A 23456-nucleotide genomic window follows, 5' to 3' on the forward strand; every position below is an offset into this window, starting at 1 on the left:
GGCCGCGGCTCCGGCGCCGCCGCCATCTTGTGCCGAGTCCGCGCCGGGGGCTCCGCGGGCAGCGCCGGGGCCGCGCTCCTGCCCCGAGCGGGGCCTGTGCCCGCGCTGCCCGTGCCGGGGCCGCCGCTCGGCTCCTCCGCTCCGCCGCCCCGCCCCGTCTCCCCGCCCCAGCCCCAGCGCCGATGCCGCGGCGGGAGCGGCCCCAGCCCGGGCCGCGGGCGTAGCGGCGGGCGCGGCCAGCGCCGCTCCCCGGGAGGCGGGCGCCCCGAGCGCGACGAGCATCAGGAGAGCGAGGCCCGGCCCCGCCGAGCCGCCGGCGCTGCCCGCCCCATCAGGCGAGGGACAGGAGACCCGCCCCGGCCGGCAGCGAGCCGGGCCGCCGCCGCAGCGCCATGAAGATCAAGGATGCCAAGAAGCCGTGTAAGGCCGGGCCGGGGGAGGGGGTGCGGGGCCGGCGCGGCGGGCGCTGCCCGGCCATGGCTCCGGGAGGTGCCCGCGGAGACCATCCTCGATCCTGTGCGTCCCTCTGAGGGAGGGGTCGGGGCTCGCGGGATCCTCGGGGAAAGGGCTTCTCTTTGACTAGAAAGCGATATCATCGGTTCCCTGGGTGTGGGTGATGTGTTTGATGGAGATGGTGTTTAATCGCTGTGCCGAACACCTGCGCAGGTGGCTTTTTAAGGGCTTATCAACTCCCGATTCTTTTTAGATAGAATATTTCCGATTATTTGGGTGCAGGTCTTTAATTAAAATATGCCGGATGCTCCCCTTTAATAAGCACAGCTGTAACAATATCCTTACTATTTGTTGCTTTTGAGCACCGTATTTCTTTTGGAGGGCACAAACGTGGTTCGGACTCAGGTGAAAGCAAACAAAATGTTTTAAGATTACAGGTGCTTCTTTGTGGGAAGAGAGGTATGGATTGAGCAAAGTTAATCTACATGCAAACGATCTACCAGCTGTGCAAGTCAACACACCTGTCAAGCTAATACAGGTGTGCCTTGGCTGAAAGGGATGCAGGTATTGCTCCACCGAATTAAGCATCTTTTTCTTTGTCATCATACTTCAAGAAGTACTTTCAGGGTGAGTTACAGTGTAGAAAAAATGTCTGGTCCCAAATTTCTAGGCCTCCTGTTGGTCCTGTGGCATGCATGGCAAATGAACAGCATACAGCTACAAGAGGATCTTGAAAGGGGATGTTTCAGATATATTGTTTGAGCAGCCCAATAAGAAAACCATCAAACATGTATTTAAAACAGGAAGTGTTAGTGTAGCTCTAGAAATAGCTATAAAAGCTGTGCAAGTACCTTGTTTCTTGTGGTCTGTTCAGGAAATGCTAAATACGCATCTTGTAGCACCCAGTTAGTCATCACCTCTTGTTAATGCCAGTGTGTGGAAATTCCTCAGTTTACTGTAATGATGTTTATGAAGAGTACAGTTCAGACAGCATTTTTTTTTCCCCTGGTATAATATTAAGGAATGTTATCAAGACTCTGAAGGAGTAATTGACTGTAAAATGTTACAGTGGTTTGATAATTAAAATTGGGAGAGTATGGCTGCTCCTGTTGCAGAAACCTGCTAATTTCAGGAGCGTCTCTGCTGGACCTCAAAGACTTGTTTTGTGTAGTGGTGGATTTAAATCTCATGGTTAAATAACAATGCAAATGTTATCAAGGAGTTTTAGCTGCTCAAATATGCTACAGTTGTAGTTGCACTCTTCCATTTCTTGAACCTGAACTTTGATGTTGGTTTCATGATGGGAATTATAAACAGTTGGAACTGCAGAGGCAGGAGGGGAAAAATACAGTGTCAAACTATGTAGTTTATTTCTTCTGGGCTCTTGAACATACTTTGAAGCTGATGGCTTTTTTAAAGATAATAGCACTTAGTTTCTTAGGGAATGAACTTTAGACTCATTTTGCTGATCTCTGATCCTGGTTAGTCACATTGACTGAAGTGTGAGAGCAGCTGAATGTTTGAAGAGGAGCAGATCCACAAAAGTACTGAAGATGGGGAAGTCCATTTCTGTTCAGGGCCTCTGGTGCCCAAAATCTGCTGTCAGTTTGGCTTAACTGCTCACATTGACATGAAAGCTGGGCTTACAATGCCACTTTTAGACTGTTGACAAATTATTTGGCTAAGACAGTTGTAGATAATTTTCAACACAATTGCTGGGTGGGTGCATGTTCCTTAGACCAAGTGAGTATCTAATCATCTGTGCTGGAGCCAAATTTGATACAGAGGAAAAATGGTTAATCATTATTTAACTTAAGAATCTGCAGAGTGGAACTGAGAAGATTGCCTTAGCCTACCTTTGCTTTCATGTGTGATGTTTGGCATCAGGAAAAAAGGCATGATTGCACTGCCTGTCATGTCAGTCATCAGAGAGGGTAAAATGGAGACACCCAACCAGTTCAGGGCTTCTGATGTGGATACACTGCCTAGACATGCTTGTGTGGTCCTCCCTTCCAGATCTTCATCTGGCTAGTGTTGTTGCTAATTTGATGGACTAAAAACTAAGAAATGCAGCTGAATTTGTGGAACACAGCTTCTGAGATTGGCTGTCTTGGAAGAGGCTTGTAAAGGGCCGTGTAAATCTCAGCTGCTGGGGATGGGAGGTGTCAGGGATTTGAAAGGAGGAGAACAGAAGTTCACATCGGGAAAGCTTTGTACTAAGTTAGTGTGGCAGCGGAAAGGTTGTGGAGTCTGCATTTGTGAAGGATTCCTGAAAAACTTCAGAGGTCTTAAAGTCTTGGCTGGACAAAGCCATAGTTGAGCTCATCTAGAGTTGGCAGTTTTCCTGCTGGTGTGACTGAGAGGTCGGACCAGATGACCCCGGGAGGAACCTTCCAAGCGGCAGTTGCGTGATAACTCTTCTGAGGAAATGCCTCTGGGGGAGAATGGCTGGCAGTTTTCAAGGAAACCTCCAAAGGTTATTTGTGGGTTGAGATGAAAAATGTGAGAGCAGAGAGTCTTGCTGCTGTGTGGGATCTGCCTAAAGGGAAGAGAGCAGCCACTCATTGAGAGGGAGCTCTGCATGTTGGCGAGGAAGGCGAGAGGGACAGTGCCAGCATGCTGTGCTCTCCAGGGGAGCTGGAGCCCTTCCTCTTGGCTCTGAAGGAAAGGCAGAGACTTCTAACATCTAGTACACTGTGTATGTTACTTTTTACAGTGCGTTCCTTTTGATTGTTTGTTGAAAAGAGTTTGAGAACAAATGCCTTCATTTCCCTTGAGGCGATTTGAGACACACTAAAGACGAACATGCAAAGCAGAGAAAATGCAAAGTGCTGTATCAATATAAAGAAAGATAAAAATTTCAAGTTTATTTTCTGTAATATGGTTCTATGGACACATGTAATCATCCTGGACACAGTGATCCCATGCAGGATTGGTGTAGTAAAATTGATGAAAAATCCATTTAGATTGATGGAGAATCTCTTTTAAATTGATTTTTTTTTTGTTTGTTTGTTCATAGAACTTGCTGCATAGTCTTGGGTATCCTAGCATTTTCTTATTAGTCCTTGAAAGCTGATTACTAGCCAATAGCAGATGTTACAGGTCCTCATTTGAGTGCAGTTGAAAAATGTGTTTCTAATAATATATTAATACTGCCAGGCACAGTTTATACTGTGTTAAACACAGTGTATCTGTGAGTGTTAAATTATGCCTCTGCCTGCTGTATCTCACTATAATTACACCTATCCCCAAAGACATGGCTGCTGAAATGTCAACAAAATTAAGAGAATGAGCAAGGAGAGAGAAGATGAAAGCAGTGATGTGTTGTCTTGTGGTAGCTTTATATGGCATCCACTTGTGGATGTGATGAACCTCATGAAGAGCAATTGCAGTAATTGCCCATTCCCACCTGTCCTCCCACTGGTAACTGTGGCTGTTGTGGAGTGTGATTAGAGGTGGCTGAGTGGGAAAATGCAGGGAGTTTGTGGGGCGTGATGGAGAAGTTTTCCCACGAAGAAAAATAGGAGAATGTGCCAGGGTATGCCAGATACATTTAATCTGTGCGTTAATTCTGTCCAGCCCAAATGTATTTTGAGCTGGACTTGGGATATTTGAACCAAAAACCCGTTACAAAACTTGTTAAGGAGAGAAAGTCTCCAGTGCCTCAAGGAGTAAGGACATTTGAAGTGCAGTTTTGCTCTGTAGAGGCTCATACCCCTGTACATCCCCGGACATGGGTGAAGCAAAGGCACTTTGCTGCCTACCCATCAGGTTAATCCTGCTTGATTTAGCAGTTCCACAGCCTTTGGTGTGCTCTCCCTTAGCTTGTCCCATTGCACACATGAGCTGCCTTGGCCTGCCAGCTGATTCAGCTGGTAGAGTTTGCCATCAAGTTTTACTCTGCTGCATGCACATGTTTTAGGGAAGGACTGGAAGTGTAAGAATGGATGTACCTACAGAGGGGAAAATGCATTTGGAGAAACTGCAGGATACATTTAGCTTCTGTGTAAACACTGTGTAGTAGTTCAGTATAACTTTTAAATAGTTGTTTGCCTTGTCAGTATTTGGGTAGGAATAGGATCAAGGTTTTATTATCAAAGGCTGAATTACAAGATAAGTTTTGGGCATCAGAACTGATAATACTGCGTACTTTGATAGAGAACTGTTGCAGTGCTGGCAGGAGTAAGCTTAAGTTTTCATGGATTTCATGGTCATTTTCCTTCCCTTTATTTTAGGGCTGTATGGAATCATGAACTTTGGCACCCTTGGCAGTTGTTCCCCAGGCTACATTTGTATTTGAAGTGCAACAGTCTTAATAATACATAAGCTTTCTTACAAAGGTGACACAAAGTGATGTAGGCTGTTCTCTGCTGTTACTGACAGCTGTGAATTTGGGGGTTTTTCCCATGGTGCAGAGCTCCCAGCTTGAAATAGAGGTTAGCTGCTCTTCTTTGAAGGTTGGTTCTTGTTAATTTAAAGCAGGGTTGACCCAGAATGTTACTTTATCTTACAGTGAGAAGGAAGTATTTCAAAGGTGTTTGTGTTTCAGATGTGTCATTACATTCTTAGGAAAGAGGCTGACAGGAATCTGTTTCTCCGTTTTTAGAAGCTAAATACAAATAGAACATTAAACTGAAGAATCTTACACTTGATTGAATAAGCAGAGTAGTAAAAGTCTTTGAGTTTGTACTTCCTGCAGCTTTGGATCCAAAGTGAGTGTGCAAAATCAGAATACTAGTGTGTGGTCTGGGTGGAGAGCTTTGAAGGTCCTCTGCTCTGCTGAAGCAGAGCCCATGTAAAAGGAAAACACTTCAGCCTTTGTGTTTGCATTGGCATGAGAGACTTTTTACTGTAATTATTTCCTTTGGCATATAAATACCTTATATGATAAGATATAAATAACCTTAAGATTTCTGCCAGTAACTGCGTACACCAAGAATTTGAGAAGTGCAGACACAAGAGAACGAGGCTTCCCTGTGTATCTCTAAAGATTATTATGGTTTAAAAAACAACCACCAGCCACCAGCATAGGGTTTTCTTACTCAGCAGAACTGCTACATCATTGTATGAGCACAATGCTCTTCCCTTGTGGGAAGTGCTTTTCTACATTGCAGGAAGCAGTGCTAAGGAATCCTCTTAAACATCTGGATTTTTTGAGGGGTTGACCATCAAAGCTACTTCGTGGTATATATGAAACAATTTGTTGCTTATAGCAAAGGTTCCTGGTTGCTGTGTCTAGGTAGGGACCACAGTGGCTCCTGGCAGAGCTAAGGAGTGGAAGAAAATCTGGATTTGGATTAAGGAGGTTGTATGTTATGATCCCACTCTTGCTGTCCTGGAGACAGTTAAATTTGTTGTCAAGTATCACATTAAACACCATATGTGTTTTGATTTTCCAGTTAGTGTTCTACTTCATGTATCTATCTCTTCTCAGATAGTAAAAATCTGTGTTTTGTGTATTCTTAAACAGAGCCTGGCTTGAGTTCCTAAAAGCAGAATGCCTGTTTGTGAAGGAGTTTTATGTACTCTATCCAGGGCAGTTGGGCTTGTTGAATAAAAAGCTCAGTTTTACTTTTCTTTTTTTCAAATTGTTGCTGACCTCTGCAGAGAGGAGTTGAACTTTGAAAAGATGGGTCCTGGATTTGTTCTGTGAACAGTGGTCAGATTCTCAGCAAGGAATACTTCTGAGCTGTGCCTCACTTTTTGTAGAATCTTCCTAGGAACAGGAATAGTTACAAAGAGGAAGAGCTGAGAAAAATCTTTTAATGACCTAATCCCCTGGAGCTGTGGAAAAAGCCCAGTTTTAATGCAGAGGAATTGATTCTCCTTATGAAGTGAAGCTGTGGAATGGTGGTTACAGTTGTGCAGGTCCTCAAACCTGGTCTGTGCAGACCTATAAGCTTGAAAGGAAGGTTGTGTAATTGGCATCGCTGTCATCCAGGCACATTTCTTTAACTGTGACTGCTGAAAGGATCAAGCTGATGTCTGGGGATATTTTTTCCAAAAGATTCTGTTGCTGGCATTCTCCTACATCTCTCACTTAGAGAAGCATGACCCACAGATACAAGTATAAAAATACTTTTTAGAGTCATTCTCAGCCCAAGGTACACACCACGCTATTTTTGTCGTGTTCCAAGCCAGCTTTCAAATACAAGACTGCCTGAGAAATCTTTCATGGATTTGAGAGACCATACCAGCTACTGATGCAGATATGCTGTGTAAGAGTGAAAACTCTGCTTCAAACGTGCCTCAAAGAGCAGCAGCCTCCCCTTAAGCAGAGAGCTCATATACATGATTTAAAATGATGCACAGGTTCCTTTATGTGTGGCAGGACTTAGGGTCTCTGTGTCCTCTTCAGGCATAGTCAGGATTAGCCTGGCTGCTGGAAGTCTTGTAGGAAACTCTCCATAGGACTCTGACTAGTCCTCCATCCTGAAGCTCTCTGTGGCCTTATTTTAACCCTGCAGATGAAAACACTTCCAGTAATTGGAAGAGGAACTGGTGTTTCCACATGGGTTCCTGTTTTTTCCAATCCCTCTGCATCCAGACAGGATGGATTCTGCTCCAGGATCCTCCCGAAGCGATCTGATTTGAAGGCTGCAGCTATAGGAGGTTTCCATGTTGTGTCCATGTGCAATTATATTAAAATTCAGGAGAATCAGTGTATTTCCATTCTTTAAAGGCAGCTCAAGCACGGATAAATCTTGTATCCTTGCAGTCCCAGCTGATTGTGCTCTTGCCACATATGTGTATCCCCTTCTGTGTTTGGAACACAAAATGGCTGTAATTTTCCTGGCTGCACCTGTAATAAAATCAATATAAATCAATCAAGAGTGGCTTACAAGCACAAGAATCCTTGTGTAATTCCTTTTTCTGGGCTGCTGGTGTAAGGAGTAAGTTAACAGGACGTGGGCCCACTCGCTTGTCACAACTCCTCCACCTTGCAAATGAAACTTGAGCAATGTACTTACCAGCCAAATCTTGACAAATTTTCAATAGAAGAACGTGAAACTTCTTGGGGTTTGTCACAGAGGTGAAAACAGACGTATTTCCTCAGTTTCAAAATCCTTAAATGGCTGTTAAGATCACTCAGTTAACCCAGAAAACTGGTATTGTGCAGCACGATCGCATTTTCCAGCATAAAATATGTTCCTGTTTAAATTATGGAATAAACTTACAGTTCAGGTTTTTACTTGATATACTTGATTCTTAAACCTTGAGATTTCTAGAGGTGTGACTAACACTGTATTTGCAAAAGCCTTTTGGATCATTTAACATGGGATGTGGTGGATCTTCTGACAAACAGGCATGACTTGCACCAAATCTTCATTAAGCTCATTGCCTGAACTTTCAGCTGTTTCCCCCTCTTTCCTGTTGTGAAGGACTAGATCCTAGTTTTTCGGTAGGCCCACTGAGCAGAAAGAATCCCAAATATTTTAGGTAGTACTTGGCTTGCTGTGTCTTAGTTAAATTCTGAATGGGTTGGATTGACTCCTGCAGACATGTTCTGGTCCGTTGGGTGAAATCAGCTTCCCTTCTTCGCTTTTGGTCTTGTGACATCCTTTATGGCAAGAGGCTGAAACTTGGTGAGGTCACTTAATAAATCATCAGCTAATTGTGGTCAAACAGTAAGGTGACAAATTTTCTTATGTCCAGAGTCACAGGGTGAAGAAGTCAGGCAGTTGTGAAATCAGTTCATGTGTGGCTTTATGCTTAGACCTCAACTTTATACAACAGATATCAGGGTTATAGACCTTCTTTATTTCCACTTGGAGCTAGATTTTGCTCACAGAACTTACTCTTGTATTTAAACACAGTTTTTCAAGATGAGTAAGGTAACCAACTAAATCTTTTTTGTTAATATCTGACAATATTCTCTGGGTACCCATTCCTGAAAGCTGAGGCAACTTTGAAATTTCTTTTCAACTTTAGCACTCATAAATGAACTGACACACAGCCAGCCTTGCCTAAATACATTAAAATGTTTTGGTAGATCATTCTTCTCAAGAATAGATCCCACTAGTAATGTAAATTCAGTGTAATTGCATCTTGCTCATCATGAACATGTTAACATCTTTTTGGTTTTGTCCTTGAGTTTCATGTTTCTGTAAAATATGAATTGCATCTGAAGAAATAAACTGGAACTCTAAAAAAAATAAAGGGCAAGCAAAACAAGCAAGTTATAATGTCAGTTAGAAAATAAAAACATGAGCTTCCTAACTGGATATTCAGAGTCTTTCTTAAACTTACAAATTAAATTTTAAATACTGTTTCTGGGAGATGACAGTGGGAAAACTCTCAGATGAAGATGATGTCTTTGCTGTAGAGTTACTGAGTATCTGTTTCACTGAGCATGGTTGGGAAAATTTATTGGTGCAGGCATATTCAAATTATGGTCCTGCATGTCATAGACCATAAAATCCCTGTTGGGAACTGCAGTCATGCCACAGAAGTGACAAAGGCAAAGCACTTGGTTTACTGTTGTTTTGTAGTACAGAAATGCCCTCTTCTAGCCAAGGTACAAAAAAAGAAGAAAAAAGGAACCTAGATTCAGTAATATTAATTTTGTGGTTTGCTTGTAGTTCTTAATAGGAGTTTTTGTTATCCCTTTAACTTCAAGGGATATAAATTGGGCATCTTAACTGTGCCAGTTTTTCAAGTGCATGCAAATAAATTAAAGCTTCCCTCTCAAACATGTTGTGTGAGGAGCTGTTTTAGGAGGAATATTGTTCTACTCTGTTGCCAGCTCTAATGTGTAACCTGCTTTCTTCCCGTGTGCTTTGCAGTCTTTGTGCTGAAGTGCATCAGAGCTACTATTTTAGAAGGGAAGGTTATTTTAATCCTTTGTTCTCAGTAAAAAAAAAAAAGTGGTTAAATTTTGTTGATGAGTTGGTCTGAAAGATATGGTATAGTTTGGGGAGTTTTAGTTGGGCTTTCTGAGCACATGTAATAGCATTTAAATGTGTGGAGTTGCTAATTTTCCCATTTTTACCTGTGGCCAGAGGGATACCTGTGAGGTTTGTTGTTAATGTCTTGTTGAAAAAGTAGTGCAGCATTGGTTTAACTCTTAAGTTCCACGTATGGCTTTGTGTCTTTAACAATAATTCTTGTACCTTCACAGCTTTCCCATGGTTTGGCATGGACATTGGGGGAACATTGGTGAAGCTTGCCTATTTTGAACCTATTGACATCACTGCAGAGGAGGAGCAGGAGGAGGTCGAAAGCTTGAAGAGCATCCGCAAATACCTGACTTCCAATGTAGCCTATGGATCCACTGGCATTCGGGACGTCCACCTGGAGCTGAAAGACTTGACCATTTTCGCTCGAAGAGGAAACTTGCACTTTATCCGATTCCCAACTCATGATTTGCCTACTTTTATCCAAATGGGAAGAAACAAAAACTTTTCAACACTACACACGGTGCTCTGTGCCACCGGCGGTGGCGCGTACAAGTTCGAAGAAGATTTTCGCACAGTAGGTACCCTGGAGCTGATGCCAAAAGCATTGCTGATGATGGGTTAAATAATCAGTATTTTGAAAACCTGTACAGTACTCAAATATTATTAATTTTCAACTGTATTAAGTATGGGAAATTACGGCCTTCGTGGAATCCACAGCGTCTGTTAAATTGTCTTTGTGCTCTGTGAGAGAACGGCAGCTTAAATGCCCCGTGCCAAACTGAGGAAGTGAGCCTAAAGCCCCTCTGAATTTCTGCCCTGTGGTTTTCTGATAATCCTTGGAGCGTTAATGAAGCTGCAAGGATAGTTAGAGCGATGCCATTGAGCTTTTTATCTGCTGACATCTTAGAAGTGACTGTTTGACTTGTAAGATGGGGGAGGAAACCCACAAACCTTGAGAAGACATGCAGATGTGTGAGTTCCACTAAGATAACACTCAGTGGGGCCTTGAGGGTATTTAGTGACCTTTTTTTTGATTTAAATTGATGAAAAATGTGGCTAATTTTTCAGTAGGTTAATGTCTGAGTATCTCAAGAGTTATCTTTGAGCTTACCAAAGCAGATATTTATACTGCCTGTCTCTTCTTGATTCAGGTCTGAGATCTAGATTTATAGTCAGATGGATTTGCTAAGTGATGTATTCAGAACTTACTTCTGAATTCTTTATTGGCTTTATACTGAGATTGAAATTCCTGAATTAGTTGCCTGAGAGAGCTTCTTAAAGTTGGGCAGTACAAATATACTCATAAATTTGTAGCATGTCTGTGCAATGTTAGGACATGTTGACACAGTCTTTTTTTCTTTCCTAACACAGATTGGAAACCTCCAGCTGCACAAACTGGATGAGCTTGACTGCCTTGTCAAAGGCTTATTGTACATAGACTCTGTCAGCTTCAATGGCCAGGCAGAGTGCTATTATTTTGAAAATGCCTCAGACCCTGAGAGATGCCAAAAGATGCCTTTTAACCTGGATGATCCATACCCACTGCTGGTTGTTAACATTGGTTCAGGAGTCAGTATTTTATCAGTGCATTCCAAAGACAACTATAAAAGAGTAACTGGAACAAGGTAACCTAAACACCTGAGTTGGGGTTGTTACTCTGTGGGACAACAAGCCTTCTGGTTTTGAAATGCTTCCTCTCCCTGATTCCCCCACCTATTCTTTTCTTCACTCTGTAGTATGGGAAAGTATTTTATGTGTAATTTACAGTTGCAGTCATTGAAGCCCATTCCCATGGTTCTGTTATTGAGGAGTTTAGTTTATCTTATTTATCAATGAGTGATAAAAGTGCTCCATAGTGAGAGTTCTGTAGGTTTTAAGTTTTGATAACGTGTGCAGTGAACTGTGTTTCTCTTGCTCCATAAGAACAGATGTGTCCACACGTGTTTTACAGTAAAGGATCAAGGATCAGTCAGTGACATCATGTGGGTATTTAAGGAGTTTGTCTCTTATTAAGTCTTTCAGCTTACGTTTTGAGAGTTTATTTGTTATCTCTTACCTTCTTGTAAATAAAATAGCAGGAAATTGATTGAGAGCTGTTTGTGAATTGAACCTTAAGCAGAAAAGCGAACAGCTCGGTGTCTAAATTGAAGGGCTTTATTTGTTTATTTTGTTAGTCAGACATAAGAGTCTTTCAGGTGAGAAAATACTACTTAAAAGCAACTAGTTTCCTTTGTCCTTAGTCTAGGTGGAGGGACCTTTCTTGGTTTGTGCAGTTTGTTGACGGGCTGTGAAAGTTTTGAAGAAGCTCTGGAAATGGCATCCAAAGGAGACAGCACACATGCTGACAGGCTGGTTCGGGATATTTATGGAGGAGACTATGAAAGATTTGGCTTGCCAGGATGGGCTGTAGCATCCAGGTAAGCAAGAGTCTCCTTGTTGGTTCTTTTGTTGGTTTGGGGGGCTTAGAAAACAAGACTTAAACTATTAATGCAGAGGAAACTGCTTTTTTGCAAACTTTTATTGTTGTCAAGTTACTTTTTATCCTAAAAGTATATATCCTTAGCTTTTTAGAAGGTTTAAAGCCACAGACAACTGCAGGTGCCTGCCAGCTAGATACTGAAGAAAGCTCATGTGGTATGTCATACACAGCTTTTTGTGAGGTGATCACAGGAGTGGCAGGAAGGAAGTGCAGAGGTGGTGTGGTTTAACCTGGCAGGTAGCTGAACACCACACAGCCACTCACTCACTCCCCCAGTGAGATGGGGGGAAAAAGCAAAATTCCTGGGTTGAAATAAAGATTGTTTAATAGGACAGAAATGGAACAGAACAGAATAGTCTCCTCCCAAGTCCTTGTGCACCCTATTCTGCCTGCTGGTGGGGTGAGCTGAGGAGCAGAAAAGGCCTTGACTCCTCTCAGCAATAATGAAAACATCCTTGTGTTATCAACAGTTTCCAGCACAAATCCAAAACACAGCCCCAAATAATACCAAAGAATAAGACTGCATTTTGCTGTAGATAGTTCTTCATGGAAGTCAACCTGAACAAAAATATTTTGTTGGGGGTCATTATTGTAACAAGATTGACTGTTTGCTGTGAAGGAATAAATACACACGTAGTGTTAAATTGCTGTATTTAACACAGACTTTGAAAGGGAGCTCCTCAAGAACAAACATGAGACTTAGGTTCTGTTACAGCATAAAAATTACATTCTGAAATTACTACTTCAAATGCACATAAATCACTTTTAATTAATGGAAATTTTTCCTGTTCTAGTTTTGGGAACATGATCTACAAAGAGAAGAGAGAGTCTGTTAGTAAAGAAGATCTTGCAAGAGCCATATTGGTCACCATCACCAATAACATTGGGTCTATTGCCCGGATGTGTGCAGTAAATGAGGTAAAAACTGACAAGGAAGTGATCTTTCTACAGGTCTATTATTTGTTTTCGGATTAAATGACTGCTAAAATGATGTATAATTTTAAACCTTTTAGTACGTTCTCAGATGAAATGAGGAAATTCATGTGGTAGCCTTGGGTTGTGCCCACAATCATCCTGGTTTAGCAAGGGGACTTCAAGTCCTTCATCACAACATCCTGTGCTCCCCAACTCCCTCACTTCCCTGCAGGCTTTGGGCTCCATTCCCTAACAAAGCTGATTGGAGGCGCTCCTTGTCAGGTTACTCTCCCCACTGGCAAAGAGATCCATGTCCCAATTCTCCAAAGACAGTCAAAATATTCTGAACCCATTCTTAGTACTTTAATCACAGAATAGTCAGGGTTGTAAAGGACCTCTGGAGATCATCCCATCCAACCCACCTGCCAGGGCAGGCTCACCTGGGGAGTATGTCCAGCCCTGAAACATGGACTCTGTCCTTGGAGAGTTTCAGAATATGTGCCTTGAGCAACTGCTGCATTTAAATTGCTGCTTTGAGCAGTGCATGGGACCTGATGGCCTCCAGCAGTTTCTTCAAGCTGAAATTATTCTCTGATTGAAGCCTGTGGAAAGCCTTGCTTCTAGTTAAGCATTATTTTTAATTTTTACTGACTTTTGAGACTTCAGGTTGTTTTGACACCTGTCACCTTGCTGGTTGACACCAAGATGGTTTCCTGCCATCATCTATTTCTCAAAGTCCTGCTAAACAGACCCAGTGTGTGTCCAGTTTCAGTAGGACCATGGGCAGTCAAGAAGCTGTGGAAGAACACTGAATTTAGGTATAGAAGGCATTACTGTCTGAGTACCAGGGATTTCCTTATTCATTATGAAAAAGCTTTGGATAAAATGAGGTTTAGTAACAGCTTTCCTGGTAAAGACTATGCGTAACTGTATTTAGAACTCTGCTTAAAATCTCTGGATGTGATCACCTCAGAAGTACCAACAACTTTGTTACTGAAAAACCCTCCTTTTGCTTAGGAGCCAGACTAATATATTTTTCTGGTTTTAATATTCCATAGTCTCCCTCAGTTCCATTCTCTGACTTTTTCTCATATCTATCTTGGAGAATAAAGTTAATTTTGTGAGTATTAAGTTAATTTTGGCTTTTTGCTTTATGGCAAAACTTGATAACAAGGAGTTAAAATGAGAGTGAAGTTGAAAGTACATATTAATAGACTGAGACAAATGTATGAAATTTATATTTAAGGGTGGGAGTAAAGGAGGACAAATCAGAACTTGTAAACTGCACAAACTAGCTTTATTCCAATTCTTTTGGTGTCATTCCAGCTATGTCACAGAACTACAAATCATAAGAAACAGTTAATAGGGATATACAAACTAGTATCTTGAACTGATATATAAAGGTTAAATGGATGTAATTATTTTGGCTTCCTGCAGTAGAACAGAATTATGGTTCTGTGCCTTAATGGTGTATCTACTTTGTCTTCACTGGGAACTAATCGAGATCAAGATGGTAAAAAACAGTCCCATGTTAGTCATTTGACTGCAGGTTGAATTGTTACAAAAACTACTATGACAACTTAGATACAATTAATGTATTTATTGATTTAATGTAATTAAGTGCTTATCTAAGCACTATACTAAGAACTACCACGATTAAATTTTCTTTTCTTGTGTCATTAAACCAGTGTTTAATGTTGCTGTCGCTTAACGTTGGGTTTATTTCAGCGAATGGGGGAAAATTAAACGATTTTTCACTTTTTTACCTTTGACTTGATTAAAATTCACAGCTCACCTGCAGTATTAGCTCTTGGTCTGATGCTGTGCTGAGGTATATTGAGTTCTGAAGATGAAAGGAACACCTGCCATGTCTTACTGTCTTCGGCTTCTTTACAGTGCTGCCTTGTTGCATATGGATCAAGCAGCATTGTACAGGGCTATGAAGGCATTGAGTCTTCTCTACCAAACAGAACTAGCTTTCATTTCATTTCACTTATAGCTGGGCTGTTTCTTTGGCTTAATTACTGAAAGTCCTCGCTTAATTTGCAACACAAATGCTACTTGTCTGTAAATTAAGTCCTTTAATTCTTGTGGGTCGCACAGACTTTCCTTTTCCCCGAGCGTGCCATGTTTTAAATTTTGAATCCGTGTTTTAATTGTGGGTTGTTTGGGTTTTGTGGGCTTATTTCCTTGCTCGAGACAGCCTGTTCTTTCATAGCTCAGTTTCTCAAAGCTGTGTTAAGCAGTGAAAAGTCTTAATCCTTTGCCGTTTTCCTCTTTTCTTTTTAGAAAATAAACAGAGTTGTGTTTGTTGGCAATTTTTTGCGTGTGAATACTTTGTCGATGAAGCTTCTTGCGTATGCACTGGATTACTGGTCAAAAGGCCAGCTGAAGGCCCTGTTCCTAGAACATGAGGTATGCTGTGGTTCATTTATCTGTATGTGTTGTTCCACCATAAATAAAAAATGCATTATTGAGTAGCTCTCGTGAGATATCCTGAGGCACCAAGTACTCAGTAAACATTAGAAATAAGAGGAGGCTTGTGGTGCTGAATTGGTTCTCTGGGAACAGCTCTCTGCCAGGGAAGTACTTCAGTCACTTTGGGGTAGCTCAGTTCACGCTGTGGATCTGTGGAGGGGGACAAGAAAATCTTAAAGTCTGTGCCCAGGGTCAACAATCTTTCTTAAGTTTGGATGGAAACAACAGTAAGTGTTGTATTTCAAAGAGTCCAGAGATCTAAAGCTTGAGCCTTTGAAACGGGCCCATTGTTCTCTGCTGGGCTTGAGCAACATCCTGAAAGTTGAGCCTGCCTTTGACAAGGCCAGCTTTTATACCACTACAGACCCCTCAGAGCTCTTGTAGTGACTTTGTGCTCTCAGACTGACCTGCTTTGGGGCAGCCTCTGCTGCCATTCATCAGTATGGAATGCTGAGAGTTTTCACCTGTTTTGATTAAAATACAAGCAGATTACAGGTGCAACAGTTGGGAGGTTTGTAGCTTCTTGGCAGTGGATCAGCAGTTTTTGTCCTCAGTTTGTTGGTCTGCAAATATTACAGCATTAGATCTGTTCCCCTTCAGTTGATTCTCACAGCATTTTTCCTTTATTGCTTATCCCAGGGCTGACAGGCTGTGCCAGTGCCTGCAGTAATAGCAGAACTATTCCTTGTCAATTCTTCAGATTTTTCTTGGGTAAATTTTGAACTCTTGCATTTAATCAAGTGTATATCCCAAACACTTCAGTATTCCATAGTTATAGGGAGAGAGAACCTTTCACTCCCCCACAGGAGGGAATGTAATCCAACAGGAGAATGTGGTTCTTTATGCACAGGTAAGCAGAGGGTCAAAAATTGTGAGATCCAGTGAATTTAAGAAATTCTCAACTTGCACTTAAGGAACAGTGTTACTGTGCGTAGTGAAGATCTTTGGGCATCTACAATATGCAGCTCCTCTAGGAAAAAGGAATCAAACATGATTTCCATTCTTTAGGATTCACTGTCTTAGAAGCCCTGCAGTGTATGGTGAGGCTTGGTGTGAAATCCCTCAAAGTTAATCTAGATGAGAAGGATAAAAAGCTCTGTTTCACAAAGCTTTGAAAAATTATGGAATATTGTATATTGAAAATGTATGGTGTGCTTTCTGTAGCATTGGTGGTTGTCACTAAAATGTGAGTAGTGCAAAATTTAATACCCTACTTAAACTTGAAATTTTCTATTTTTTTTTTTCAACAGGGATACTTTGGAGCTGTTGGTGCTCTGCTTGGGCTGCCAAATTTCAGTTGAGATACCAGATGTCACTACACTGAACTATTTTCCACCTGAACAACACTTGTTTATGGCAATGGGAATTAAATCTGGGGAGGGGAGAAGAAAACAGCCTGTAACTGTTTATAAGAAGTGATTAGCTACTGAGTATTGCTGTTCTAAGGAAGGGTTTCACTCTGGGCATTGGAAAGTGAACTGTGGTTATCATTTATGTTCTTTGGTACATGTAGCCAGTGCTGAACTCATAATATGCAATACATCCTCTGAAAACAACCTTCCAGAAATCCAAGACAAAAGGAATGCCAAACCATTAAGTGCTCAGCGTGAAAATATTGCAAGTTTATTCCTGAGGCTTTAAGCCCATCAGTTTTGTATATAATTAATGAAAGAAAAATTATTTTCATTAGTTTAGTATATTATGAGCACAATTTCCCCTGTGTACTTACAGAAAACAACTTTTAAAACAGCAGGGTACTATCTACAAGATGAGAGGAATTTGTAGACCATTTCTTACCACAGTTAAGAACAGTAATTATTTTATTCTTATGTCTATTGGAAATAATGTTAATGCTTTAATTTTCAGTGGGAAGAATAGAAACACAAAGAATCAGCCAAAGCAGCAGATTAAGCATTTGATGTTATGAAAGTTTCATGAAAATATTCACTTGCACTCTTCATTTATTTGAAAACTCAGCTGGTATTTTGGGAAGATCCCTCTGTCTTTGATTGGATTTGGAAAAGAGTTTAGTGATTAATGAGCACAGGTTTTTTCATGTTTCATTGTTTTTTGGGTTTTTTTGAGGGCATGACTTCCAAAATGCGTTCTGGATTTTTTTTTTTTTTGTCTCTTTTATCAGTTCTGCCATCATGAATCATTATTTGTAAAGGTACCACAAAGCCTGAGAGAACTGAAGAAATCTTTATAAAATAGACTAAATACAGGACCTCATAATTCTGGTGCTTTGGCTCATTTCTGTGGAGATTTGGAAAATTTTGGCTACTAATTTGAAACTGTGATTTCTACTTAATTTTGTAAGAGTTGATCAGAGTCTAATTAGATGTTGAAAATGAAAGGTTGTTAGCTTACTTTTGGATTTGGGAAGTTTGTTTCTGAAAGCTGAGGGACAGCATCAGAGTTTGTATTGCAGCACCAAACGGACCAATATTTAGTGCACTTGCAATATGGAACATCAAATCGTGGCCTTGGGATAAAATCCATCCTCTGGAACTGATCTTTGGGGTTTTCTGTAGACTTTTAAAATTTACAGTTGTGATTATTGTACTAAGTTTAGTCCTGAAGTCAGGGCATGAGATCTTAAACTTACAAGACCATTATACAGTCCTTAGCTACGTGAATTTTTGTGGACTAAAGAGCTACCCAATTTTATTATATTTTCATGTTAAATATTTCCTGTATGTGCATGAGGAGCAACCAGACTAGAACACATTGATATCTCGGGGTTTGAAGGTATTTTTAAAACTGATTGCTCGAGTATTCCACAGCATGGCTGTGTTGTATTTACAGATACACCCACCTAGTGTGTTAGAAACCCTGTGTGCTATTTCAGTCTTCTCTTTCTTACAACTCAAAGCCCCATACTAACATCATATGTTATCTTCTCAGATTTTCTGTGGTCCTTTAAGAGTACAGTACCTTAGAGTAGGCAACTCATTTAAGTGCAACGCCTGTTGCAAATTGCAGTTCCATTTATTGTTGCTTTTCCCGGTACTTGTACTACATTTCTATTGTGCTTGCTTTTGAAGTTTCACTTTAGACATAAACAACTAAAAATTACACTCACAGTTCAGCTGATCTGATGCTAATTCAGAGCACTTCAGAAAATAAGTGAATATGGTTTTTATGGAATGTCTTTATAAATGCTGTATACTGCTCTTTTGGGTCATGATTGACTATCAAAAGTAAACTTTATTTGATTAATAAAACCGTGTGAAAACTTAATTTTCTGAGTGTTCTGACAGCCTGCTGAAAAGTTTGCAAACTAACAGCATATTTTATTTGCAAAGTGAGGTACTTTTAAGACATGTACTACAGCTCCATTAGAAACAGTTCCTTTAGACCGTGTTTATTGCTACTTCAGTTCTCTTTTGGTGATACTGAGAGTCCTCGTGAAGCAGTAGTTAGAAGCTACTTACATATTTAACCAAAAGCACACATAGCAGGTGATTACCTAATTTCCATGGTTCATTAAACCAATTAAAGTTGACGTGACCTAAGATACAATTTTTTTTATTTAAGTAAATTGTACAGAGTTACAAAATAAACAAGTGGAGTAATTCTTGAATAGCTGTACTGTATAGAAACTACTGTGAGAATCAAAAAGTATGCCCTACCTCTGGTTTACTTCCCTTGAGCTTCTAAAAAAAATTGGCTTCCTGTTCCTAGTTTAATCAGCACAATTGGTACTTCATTACAAGAGCAACCAGAGCAGTTGTCAAGCCCTACTGTAAAGCCCAGGGGTCCTGTATTTAAGCCACATCTTTGGGTTTCATCTCATTTTCTGTCAGCTTAGAACTTGTTATTAGAGTCCCCAAAGATTGACTCTACCACCAGGAGAAATGACAGGCATCACAAGTAGTTGCAAGATAAGCCTTAAAGTCTTTTCTTTGAAATTCTCTTCTAAATAGGTTGAAAAGGATTGTTTCTTTTATAGAAATCAGTGAAGTAACTTGCTCTTTCCTGATCCTCTCTGTTTTTTCTTTCACCCTTGCCATTTCCTCAAAGCCAACCGGTTGAAGCAGCTTTAGGGTGAATGGATGCAATGTGATGTACTACAGTAGAGAAAATTTGGGGTTTTCTCAGGACTACTGTTGTCTTCTCAATTGGAACCACTTCTCTGGAGGAAAGTTCTGTGATACTTCTTCTAAAGTAAAATGCAAAACTCATTTTGAATGTGTTATCATTTTCAGCTCAGTCAGTCATGCGAGTGCCTTTTAATTTTGTCATATAATGCCAATTTTAATGGTACTGGGACTTTATCCATGACGTTTCCTGATGAATGTTACTTACCAGTGAAGTGGCAGGTAATTTTATTGGCCATGGAGATGATCCCTTCAATCCCATGTAGCAAGAGATGCCAGGAGAACAACCTCAGGTTTCTGGCTTCCTATCCCTTGATCTTGGGGTGATGCTTTTGCATTTCCTGGTCTCATCCCTCCAGCTTGGTCTTTTCAAGTATTATGCACAGTTTTGTTGTATCTCCCTAAAAATCATGCAGGTTTATAGTGAGATAAGTACTGTTTATTTCTGGACAGAGAAGTTCAATTTTAGATGAAGTTATTCCAGGCTATTGGAGCTAACCACTTTCACCTTTCTAATTCTGCTTAGCTAACTGCAGTTTGGTTGAGAGAGGAACTCCTACAATACACTTTGAGTATTTAGCAGGCTGGAATGAACACATCCTCAGTGTTCTTTACTGAAGCCAGCAGAGGTTTAAATATAAACAATTTTTCATTCTTTTTAGTAAAGTCTTGATATATTTAGCAGTTCATAGAGAAAGTGCATTGATACACTCTTTAGCTAATATTTTGGTCAAGATTTCCAAAGGGTGTTCAGACCTGCCTTTGGAAGATCTTTCCCTCTCTCAAGCACCCGTGTGGTTCTGCCAACACCTCAGTTCATATCTGGAGAGTAACAGTGGAAAGAACACGAGACCATGCTGTCCCACTTAACTCCAAGCCTGTATATTAAGACCAGAAGTTCTGTTCTGGCTTCTCATACCCCTTGAGAAGCACTGTGACATTCCTGCTTGCACTGAGTTGTTGGTAGTTCACGTGCAGGGTGCCTTCAAGGGCTGTAATACTGACACCTTGTCTCTGTCCACTGCAGGTCTTCAGGAAGCACCTGCTTCCACATAAGCTGCAATAACTTCTCATTTCTAAATGTTTCAGAGTAACAGTGGGGTTTTAACATTTGGAACTAATCAAAGTGTCTTTTTCTAGAGCCAGTCTGTGCTAGATAAAGGCTGATGGTGTCTTTCGCATTCATTAACTTACATTAATGAGTAAATTCACAGTCAACCCCTGCTCACATTCTGGGTATCAGGGCATCACTGTAATCCTGAGGAGGCAGTTCAGTTCAGAGCAGAGGTGAAGGTCAGTGTGGTTCTGTTGAGCTAGTTCTGGTCAACTTTTTTATCCTCAGTTCATTTAAACACATAAGACTAATTCTTTCCCCTGTCCTTGTTTTCCTGTCTACATCCTTTTTATGGATTATGTAGGCTTAAAAAACATGTAGCATGTTAACAGAGCTTTGCTGAGGTTCAAAAGTGAACAAAAATCCATGAGTCAGATTAGAAGTGTTTGACCAAGACCTTCAGGTCACAGAGCAGGGCTCAAGGCATATTTGACACAAACAGTTACTGTTTGGTTGTTGTTTTTTTTATTTCCTGTTAACACACAGTCAGAGGGGGTAAACTTCACAATCATTGCGGATAAAATGGGTAATTTAGTCCTCAGATATGACCATGGGAGATTAAAAAATGCTTTATCACAGAAGGATAAATCCTGCTTACATTCTTTTAAGTTTTATTGATATTTTAAAGTACATCACCAGTATTTTGTCATCTGTGGTAAAATGCTCTAAGGTTAAAAAAAGTCTGCAAATAAGCCTGTTTTATTAGTTTTGTTTACTTCACACGTGTAAAGCATATTAAGTATTCTAAAAAACACTTTCTGAAAACATCTCAAAAGATGCTGTAATCTGTTTGTAATTATTAATGTGCTGATGGAATATGTTTGAGCAGTCTCAGTCTGCATGACTGAGTGCCAAATCCTGCTCACTCTAGTTACTTGAGTAGATGATCCTTTTAAACTAATGAGCAAGATTTGGCCTCAAGGTCTTCTGCCTGGGGAACACAGTAATGATACTTTGCATATTCCTGCTGGTGCTAAATCATTTGTTGAAAATAAAGATTCTAACTAGAAATTGTAAATAAAATATTTATGGCCTGGTCCTTTTGACAGACTGAAAATTGTATCATTTGCCAATACTTTTTGGCCTTATTTCAAGTTTCCCTTTTGGGTATGTTAGGATCCTTTTTTTTTTTTGAGTATGTGGACTGTGTTAATGTGGCAAGTCATTGGCAGGTGTGGCTTCCTATGCTGCTTCCTGTAAGGCCCATAATATTCCTGTTGTGCATTAGGATACAGATGACTCTTCACTGCTGTATTTCCATGTTAGCCTTCATCTTGTTACTGTAGCTGTTTGCACAGATAGTGTTCTCTGCTAAAACTTCAAGAAATTCAGCCATTACTGAAAGCTTTTGGGGAAGCTGTTGAGAATTCAAAAATACCCTTTTAAAGTGATTTTAAAATCTGAATGTGCTAATTAGCCTTGCCTATGAAATGAACTGGAATATCGTGTGTCAGTTGCTAATCTTTGCTATAAATTGCTAGCATTTCACAATTCTTCTACCATCAACTTCAGAACATTGTAAATACAAGCTTTGGGAGGAGTTATATTAGTTTCAGATTGTGCATTGCAAAAGAGTTTATAAGACTAGTGAATTAGTATTTTGAGACCTATTAAATTACAGCATCTAGAACATGAAAATGAGTGTGCTGGTGTTAGGGCATAGAGGGCTTTTGATAATCTGCACTTTTACATTCTTGAGTTTTGGCATTTTAACAAACAAGCATTTAATTTTCCATCTACTGTCTCGTCATGTGCAGGCCTTGTGATCACCAGTTGCTGTCTTCAGACATTTGTTTTAGTTAGCAGAGCAAGCAGGCAAATTTATGACTTGTAAACCCTTGTAGGATGAAGTTCTCTGAAGAGCCATTTGGTTAAGTTGCCTTATTCTATTACATTGCACTCATGGTATGTCTCTGCTTCCTTGTTTACTGTTCAGACACTGAAGATGTGATGTAAAAATACGTGCTACAAATTTTTATTCATAAATTACTGATGAATACCTTTGTGTCACCTGTTAATACAGCTCTTGTAAATGATGCCTTTTATGCCATCTTGTAAATTGTTTAAATTATTTTTCTTTTTATAGATCCTCATTATTGAATGTACAGATTAGATCCCTTTACTATGTCACTGAGTAATTTGATTTGGGGCCCAAATATGGCCAATGCTATAATTCATCCCATCGAAACTGTAAATAATTCTTTACTGCTTGTTTGCATGAATGAAGTTTGGATTTCATTTGCTTTGTCATAACCCAACTCCTCTGTCATGGGCCTACTTTTTACAGTTTATTTTCCTGGGTTTATTACCGTTTGTTCTGTACGAATGTTGAAACAGTCCTTTGTCTTTTCCTAATAAATAATTTGAGATTGTTCATTGTTGGCCTGCATTTGTGGGGCTTGGGGAGGGATTTCTGGGTGTTTTCATTCAGCATCACAAGCTGCTGTGGTATTTGATACTGGGGGTTGTGGTGGAACATTTTTATACTACAGCAACACGACTCGTGTGGTTTCATGCTCTTTTCTTCCTCTAATAAGCTGATACTTCACAGCTCTAAGATTGATATCCTGTTTTTAGAAACATTGGATGTCCTAAAGAACATTCAGTTTTGCAGTATTGAAGGATAAAACATGCTATGAGGGCACTGCAAGCCTTCCCCTTCCAAATTAACTTGAGAGCACCTGCTGCTTCCTGCACGTGGCTGGGTGAATCAGAGAGGCATTTTACTGTTGAATAAAATACTTCATGTATAAACTGCACATTATATGTAAACTGTAATTACTTCTCTGCTGGAATTGCCTTTTGCTTATGCTTTCAAAAGCCAAATTGCGTTGTCCTGAGGTTGTTTTAACTTGCATGCCCAAGAAGTTGTGAGGAATGAAGGAAGCCTGTGGCACAGCAGCATGCTGGCACTGCATCTTGTGACAGGCTTCCTGTGTCAGAGGTGGTTCTTCGAGGTTTTGTACAAATATTTTAGCCATCCAAACCCCAAATCTTTGCTTTAAACTGCCAAA

General features: G+C 40.4%; 1 protein-coding gene across 1 annotated transcript; it reads left to right on the plus strand.

Moving 5' to 3' along the window:
* Positions 1-298: 298 nt before the first annotated feature.
* Positions 299-22818, plus strand: PANK3 (pantothenate kinase 3). The gene is made up of 7 exons (XM_032702864.1): positions 299-420; positions 9575-9927; positions 10725-10978; positions 11594-11770; positions 12627-12750; positions 15037-15162; positions 16476-22818. Exons 1-7 carry the CDS (start codon positions 393-395, stop codon positions 16524-16526), a joined length of 1113 nt encoding a protein of 370 aa, XP_032558755.1. The 5' UTR covers positions 299-392; the 3' UTR covers positions 16527-22818.
* Positions 22819-23456: the final 638 nt, after the last annotated feature.

This window comes from Chiroxiphia lanceolata, chromosome 15 (assembly GCF_009829145.1).
Source record: "Chiroxiphia lanceolata isolate bChiLan1 chromosome 15, bChiLan1.pri, whole genome shotgun sequence".
In the NCBI taxonomy this organism is placed as follows: Eukaryota; Metazoa; Chordata; class Aves; order Passeriformes; family Pipridae; genus Chiroxiphia; species Chiroxiphia lanceolata.